The 8,048-nt window shown below is 34.7% G+C and overlaps 1 protein-coding gene across 1 annotated transcript; it reads right to left on the reverse strand.

Annotated features, from left to right (window-relative positions):
• Window positions 1-2,992: 2,992 nt before the first annotated feature.
• Window positions 2,993-7,665, reverse strand: LOC111291125 (U-box domain-containing protein 44-like). Its single transcript, XM_022882717.2, has 5 exons — window positions 7,517-7,665; window positions 5,713-7,133; window positions 5,166-5,469; window positions 4,502-4,992; window positions 2,993-4,247 (listed from the first exon to the last, which is right to left on the reverse strand). Exons 2-5 carry the CDS (start codon window positions 6,934-6,936, stop codon window positions 3,252-3,254), a joined length of 3,015 nt encoding a protein of 1,004 aa, XP_022738452.2. The 5' UTR covers window positions 6,937-7,133; window positions 7,517-7,665; the 3' UTR covers window positions 2,993-3,251.
• Window positions 7,666-8,048: the final 383 nt, after the last annotated feature.

The raw sequence follows: 8,048 nt of genomic DNA on the forward strand, positions 1-8,048 counted from the left end.
TGAAGAAAACACGAGCATAGATACTCGGGAGTGACGAGATGGAAAATCCTTGGCTGCTGGAGATTATTGTTCAGATTTGAGAGAGAATTTAATGCACTCACACTTGTCGACGGTGTCTTTTTTATGGCAATACAGTTTTTCCGTTGTTAAACCAAGCCACCCATATCTTTATTGAGTTTTTAAGAATAAAGGGGAGTTCTAAACGTACTTCAGTTTTTACTCTATACATCCTCACTTTTTGTTTTAAAATTTTTTTTATAAGTGAAATTATGTAATATCAAAATGCAATTTCGAAAAATTATTACACTTCTCGTGAATACATTTTTTGAATTTTATAATACTTCTTGAAAATTCATTTTCAATAAAATATAATATTTATAAAAAATGTATGAAATATTATAAAAAATTACGAAAAGGAAATTTTATTAAAATTATTTGTAAATAAATATAATAAAAAGATTATTTTCACTGTTTTGATTTTATAGGTGCACGTCTTTGAATATTATCAAGAATATGCTTGTTGGGATTTTTTTATAACATTTCAAAGAGTGAAAAAAAAAAAATTATTGCCATGCTTTCGACGTCATACAAATTTGAAAATCAATAGAAAAAGTATTGAAAGAATTGGAATGAATTCAAAGGTGAAGATATTTTTTTATCATAGTTGCATAGTTATGAATAAAGAAACAATAATATTATATAATTTTATCTAAATTTAATATATTAATTAAAAAAATTAGTCGTGATAAGTAGACAGAAGTACTTATCCAAGAAATTCAATTTAATTAAAATTATTATAAAATTTTAATAATTGATATAAAAATTTATTTACTAAAAAATAATAAAATTTTAATTTATAAAAAAATTATATTTTCTATTATATTTTTAATTTAATTATTCTCTTAAGATATTATTCTTTCTTTAATAATAATTTTTTATGACATTTATTTATAAATCATTTTAATAAAAAAAGTTTTTTTGTAATTTTTGATAAAATTTTACTTTTAATACTCTTGGAAATGCATTTTGAAAAAATGTAATGAGTTTTTGGAAATGTATTTTTGAAAATTATAAAATTTATGAAAAAGATATTTTAATAATTTTACTAATAAAAAATTTTGGTAAAAGAAGGGGTATATGAAGCAAATACAGTGATGCAAATAGAATTCTCCTAGAATAAAATATGAAATTTTTAATTTTAAATGAGCTACTTTATTTCGCTTTTATCATTCTAATTTTTTTCTCTCTTCCTGCCACTGTTTTCCTCTAAATACTTTTTAATCTTATTTCTTAATCGGGTTTCCTTTAAACTAAGCTCCACATCAGCATTTTATTCCACCTCATTATCTTCTTTTTTCGGTTTCTTTACATTCAAAGAGAATGAGGAAAACGGAAGCACGGCATTGGCAGGCTAAAGAATGCTTTTTTTTTTTTTTTTAATTTTTCCTTTAATTTTGTCGATTTCCTTTCACCATTCTCTTTTTTCTTTGATCTGGAATTTTTCCTTTCATAGCTGGACCTGTAAGAATTTTGCCCTCGCCTGAAGCATTAATGTAATCAAATCCGTTGTCCTCCACTAGTTTGTATTCTCTTCGGGATCTGCCATTGGATGTCCATCTTGATAAATTTTAAGGTTCTGCTCAGAAATTGATTGATGATAAAGCTCAGTTCCCATGTCTTTCAACTCCATTGAGGGCGCGTGAAGGAAAACAAGTTGAGCAATCTAATATTGGTGAGGTAGACAATAAAGTTTTGGGGCAAAATGGTGGCCATTGGCGTTCCTATATATGGACCTTCTCAATCAGAGCAGTCTCTTCACTTTTTCCCTCTATTTAAGGTCGAAGTTCGAGTTTCAGTTAAGCCTCCAGAAGAGGCATTTGAAGAAGGTTTTGTTACTTGCCAAAATTGTCTTGTTGCCAAGTTCTGGGGCCATGCCCCTAATTATAGCAATATGCAATTAAAAAAAAAAAAATTGTTAATATATTGTGAGGAAAGAAAGGTTCTGTTGGAATCAATGCAGGTCTGAAAATGTTTCTCTTCAAATTTTCCAATACAAAAACTTGCAATTGGGGATTGGAATCTGGTCCTTGGCACATTAATAATAGGCTTATCTTTTTGAGAAAGTGGAAACCTGGAATGAAACTTGTGATACTTGATTTTGCTAAAATCTCTTTCAATTTTTTTTTTTTTTTTTTTAATTTTCAAAACCGTTCTCAAAGGCAAATATTTTTGCTAGAGAGATTTAAATTGAATTAAGGGGTCTAGATTTCAATTTTATATTTTAGTTTCTGGAAAACAAAAGCATGTTGTCTCTTTGATGTTGGCTGCAACTTGCCATTAGATTTACACACTCAAAGTCAAAGATGTGATGCTGCAAGTTGGGACTCAAGGGGATTATAGGAATGTATAGTTGCTTATAAGTAATACCAGAGATCAGAAAGCTGAAAAAGGTTTTGTCATCTTAGCATTCGTGGATATTAATGAGAATAAGGAAGTTGCATTAATGATTTTAGTACCCTCATTAAGATCATACATTTTTCTTTATTTATGGTTTTAAATTACAAAGCTATTAATCATTTTTTAGTCGTATATATAAAATAATAATATGGAATTGATTTCAATTTATGAACATGACAAGTGTGAGTAGTTTTATTAGATCCAATGTTTAGTTTTTTAAACATTTAAGTTATATAGAAGGACACGGAATGGAGCCACATCATTGTTTGAAATAGTTTGTTTTGCACAATTATATTTTCATATACTGTTAATATTTTTATACAGTCCTTAACTAATAATCCATGGTTGATATCAGGACCAACCCCATTACTAAAAAAAATTGAATCAACCCAGAAAAGCCAACACACACAGCCTGCCATGGTACATCATGGACGGGAGAAATCCTATTACATAGGCCAAGGAACCTCGGCCTAATCAAATCATCATTCTGGATTCATGTCGAAAACATATTATTAAAAAAAAAGGGAAAATAAAATTAAATAGAATACTGAATGCAGCACAGTAAATTTTTTTTTTTAAAAAAGGAAGAACTGTTTTGTTGATTACCCTGAATGCTTTGGTCAAATAATTACACTGAATAACCTGATGAATGTTCTCTTTCTGGAAACAAACATAACTCTAACTATTCATTTCAGGCCAACCAAGCATTTAAGCAAAGTTTTGGCACATGATGTTCTTCGTCCCTGAGTTAAGGGAATAATAAATCCTTCGATCTAAAGAATTTATTTTTGATATTAGAAATATGAAGACTGTTCACCAAGAACATTCAACTGAGCTAGCACTTTAGCAGCAAGGGATTTCATTCCACCACTACCCCTTTGAGCAATGTCGACTAATGGCATTTGGGCCAAAGTTGCATACCTCTGCTTCATCTCAGCCATCCGAAATATCCTTTCTAAAGCCCCAAGAGCCTTCTCCTGTAACTTTGTAGAAGTTGAACTCAGTAACTTTATAATTGGAGGTATGGCATTTACTTTTGCGAGCTCTTGGCAGCCACTTTGCAGTCTTTCATCGTCAATCAAGGTCAAGAGCGCGTCTAAAGAAGCTTCACAGGCTCCCAAATCTCCCTCCCCAAGAATCCTTACTAAGGGTTCTACAGCGTTAGCCTCTAAAATGCAGAATGAAGATTCCACGGTACATATTCCCCGGTGTACTGGGCAGCCTGTTTGTGCTGCAGCCAAGCAGCAAATAAAAACCCTTGTCTTCTTGACTGGGTGGCTCAAGGCAGTGGAACTTTCTGAAAACTGTTTAAGCGAAACAGCTGCATTTTGTTTTGTCAAACAAGTACCAGAAACTAGTAACTGTACCAAAACTGGAATAAAGCCAGCTTCTGCTACTTTTTTCTGCCATTCCCTATTTATTGAAACCGTGAAACGACAAAGTGCTCTAACAGCACTCTCTATTTCCTGTTTCTTGTGCGAGGCATTTCTATTTCCATCAGTTATGGTAGCAAAAATTATATCCAGTGCCCCAGAATCTAGAAGCCATTGAGTTATCTGTATGTCCTTTGGAAGATTGGAGATGATACCCATTGCAGCTGCAGCTTCTTCTTCATCACTCAAAGTTTTTATGATCCTGAGCAATGTGCCAATGCATCTCTGACCAACATGCTCCTGAAAACTGATATCATCACCATCCACTGTCAAGCAATAGAATAGCTTCACAGCACTTGTTCTCACCATTTGGTTGTTTACCTCACATAATTGAACCAATACTTGGACAGCAGAGAGCTGTTCATCAAATAAACATTTGAATAATATAAAATGTTAGAAACAAATTCCTGATTTCTTAGGGAAAAAAAAAAGAAAAAGAAAAATAGAAGAGGGGAGGTGTTTGATACAATCTTAGAAGTCCAAAAATGCCAAACATAAGCACATCTATCCAAGTCCTAGGAATGGTTTTCCTTATGCAAACTAGTTAACCAAGTGTACTGCAGATAGGATTTTGCATATCAGGTATTGAAACTGCTTGGAAGCATGCGTACCTGTCTCAACTTTGCTCTGATGTCCCGACCAGAAGAAGACTGGCACATTTCACAAAAAGCTTGAAGAATGTTTCTTTGAATTTCAGGCCCCGTCAAGGAAACCAGAGAAAATAGTTTGAAGATATCTTCATCAGATTCCAGCAATGAGATTTGCTCATGACCAGCTTCTTGGCTATTAGTTGATTTGGCAAGGTGCATAATCACAACTGCAACCTGTTCACGCAAACTTGGGGATGACAAGCTATGACAATAGAGTATTTCAAATAATGGTCCAAGTGCACCTTCTTTAATCATCAGCAGGCCATTTTGAGGCAAGTTTGACAGGTTCTGAAAGGCTCTAACTGCCACTGTTTTCATACCTAGATTATCATGAGAGAGTAACTGAAGAAGAGGTCCTAGTGCTCCATCTTTAAATAGGGATAATTTATGATGATCAGTCAACTCAATTTCTGACAATGTCTTAGCCATGAGCAATCTAACATTATCTGGTCCTGCACCCGTCAGAATGTCCTTACTGATTATGACTTACAAATTCACGCCATTGTTGCAAGTTAAAGAAAAGAAAAACATAATGCACTAAGAACTTTTGATCATTATAGCGCCAAGAACTTTCCAAGCGCTTTGACCCGGTACAGTGAGAGGAGAACCATTATAGAAAACTTACCCGCAGAAAGAAGCTGCAACAATGGTTTGAAAAAGTTTGCCTTCGCCATCTCTATAACATTTTGATGGAGGAAAGAAAGATTATCCAAAAGCTCTCTTGAGTCTCCAGAAGCTTGATCATCATCACTGTTTAGCATAGTTACTACAAGAAATATACAGCCTTGAATGGTTCCAATGACATCTCGCACTGCACTGCTTCTTGATAGTTCCAACAACAACTGTAATGCTAACTTGCTTTCTTTTATCTGGCGGGCAAGTGACCGGACAATGGATTCAAATGCATGATCTACTTTTGCAATTCTTTCCTATAAAGTTAACAACACCGGTTTAAGAAAAAAAAAAATAGTCTGTACATTAAATTGTTTGTCTTTACAATCATAAACAATAGCCCTTTATCATAAAAAGGTCCAACATGAAGGTCAGTTTCGTCAGTAAAGGTAGTATGTAAGAAACTGTGCCACAAACTTCAAATTTTATGTAGTTTATTCCCAAATGAATAGATTGGAGTTTTAGCCCTCTCCATATGAAAGGAAGTAAACTAGAAGTACCTTGTTATCATGACTATCTTTTGCAAGAATGCAGAGAATGGCTAGAGCATGCGTTCTTATTTCTCGATTTTTCGCACTAAGAAGTCCAATGAGAATTGGTATATTACCCTCAAATGTCACCCACTCTCTGTGCAGCTCTTGTTCGGCACATAGATCCTGCAGCTCACAGAGAGATTGGAGCACTTCTTGCTCTTCATTTGACTGAAGTTTAGGTTTGATGGAAACAATAGTGATCATCTTGTTCCTATCTTTCCATTCTTCAATTGATTGGCGAAGAGTTTTATTAGGCTGTAAAACCAAAGTGTCCAAGTGAATTGAGGTTGATGGACAGAGTTTGTTTCCATCTGCAAACCACCTCTCTATGGCACTTCTCTCAAATGTCCGACCAGAGGAAATCTCCACCGGGTCAACCATGACATCCATAGTGATAGGGCAATAAAACGACTGAAGAGGCTGCAAAAGTTGCATACCAAGAGAATTCCGCTCATCGAGGTACCTCTTTGCTTTCTCCTCATAGGATGTTATAGCATCAGCCTTTTCAAGCAACACAACATTCTGTTTCATTCTTGGAGCTTCAGCAGTGTCTATTCCCAGTTTTGAATCTTCTATTTCAGTCTTAAATTCTTCGAATTCCTTCTTTGAGGCCAATTGCTCATCAGGAACCCCAACTGCCTCAGCAACAGAAACAAGCAAATCATTTGCATAACATCTGTCAACATTCCTCTCTTGTATACCAGACTCATTCTTCTCCAAAATTTTATCCTCCACTATGCCTGGACTATATTCAGCCCCCAGCATATCCTTGCATAACCTACTAATCTTATTACTAATTCTCAGACCATCCACAGAGTCCAAGGGGATGAGACTTAGTGCTTGAGAAATCTCCTTTGAGCTGTTCTCTAACTGCTTCAAGATTTTCCTGCAGCTGATCATGAGCTTGTTTCTAGTTCCACACTCAAGAGCTAACTGCTTCACAACTTTAACCTCCAGGTTAAGAATATCCAAAGCATTTCGTAAGCTTTCCGAATCATCTACATTTGACTTTGACAACTCCTTTAAGACAAGTGTGATCTTCTCCATGTAATTTGAGAATTTCTCGAAATTCTCCATCTGAGTAAGGACGCTCTTGGCAGCACGAATGCAATCAAATATGGCAAGTATGGTTTGAGAGAACAGCTCGGGCAGCGAAACCAGTGATGTAGTAGTTATGCCTTTTGCCATCATTGAGTATTAAAACAATAATAAAAAAATATAAACAAAAAATTATAGAAGAAGATCCTCAAATATGATGATGTTTGATCCAAATTAGAGATCAAAAACTGGTAAAACTCAGGTCATATGGCAATGCCAAGAGCAACCTCTGGAATTCAATTTCTGAGGAAAAAGATTGGGTAGATTTGTCCTCAATGATATCAATCAATCTGTCAAGAATTCAAGCAGTAGAAATAAAACCAGCTATTAATATGGGTGAAATTTTTAGAAGAAAATCAAAAAGATCTTCAGTCAAGCAGCATCAAATGGGATGCTCAGGCTTAACTCTTTCATTTTTTCTTGGCCAGACAGGCTTGATTCATTTAAAGCAGTCATTTCCATTTATTACAACCAATTGAAAAACGAAAAAAGAAAAAACATTCATTTTCTTCTCTCTTAACGCTTAAGCAGGTTCTTTTTTTTTTTTTTTTTTTTTTTCTCAGGATAAAAATAACACTGCATCCAAAAACAGCCTTTCTCAAGTCATTAAGATTACTTGACATGTTAGCATTTAGAAGTTAGCAGAGAAACAGAGAAAGAAGCAGCAGCTGACCTGGATATAATTAGTCAACGAACCTCTCTTGTTTTATGGGGGGAAAGAAACCACTCGAATTTTCCTGGAAAATAATCCCAGCGAGAAAAATGTAGCTTTGGAGAGCTTCTGTTAAGAAAGGAGGTCTTTTCTTCTGCAAATTGTTCCACGTATAGACATATAGATATTTATATTTATATATATTTCCATCGTATCTCTGTCTAGAGTCTGAGACCCGTGTTTCTATGCCTTTTAGAAGCGAGATTGTTGACAAAGTCAATGGTGTATTTTCTTGGTGATCTGCTGCGGTAAGGTCTACATAGGCTCGTAGATAAAAGCTACTCGATGTTGGCACATCATGGGCAAGAAAAAAAGGTACATCTGAATGGACGCTTGGCGCAATTAGAATGGCAGTTGTAAGAAAAGGAGCAATTGGTTGGAGTATGGGGTTTGAACTTGCAGAGTAGAAGACGTTAAGGTGGAAATGGCGGCAACCAAACGGTAAATTTTACGTAATGCCTAATTTTCCACAGATTTTCTACGAGTACCATGT

Source organism: Durio zibethinus, chromosome 11 (genome assembly GCF_047325235.1).
Source record: "Durio zibethinus cultivar Kanyao isolate XHJ-2024 chromosome 11, ASM4732523v1, whole genome shotgun sequence".
Taxonomy (NCBI): Eukaryota; Viridiplantae; Streptophyta; class Magnoliopsida; order Malvales; family Malvaceae; genus Durio; species Durio zibethinus.

Bases quoted from the DNA above. Each gene is read 5' to 3' on its own strand.
- LOC111291125 (XM_022882717.2), bottom strand. From the start codon at position 6,936: ATGATGGCAAAAGGCATAACTACTACATCACTGGTTTCGCTGCCCGAG. The intron at 4,993-5,165 runs GTAAGTTTTCTA...TGACGGGTGCAG, and splicing joins GTTGCAGCTTCTTTCTGCGG to GACCAGATAATGTTAGATTG. The intron at 4,248-4,501 runs GTACGCATGCTT...TTTGATGAACAG, and splicing joins TCAGAGCAAAGTTGAGACAG to CTCTCTGCTGTCCAAGTATT.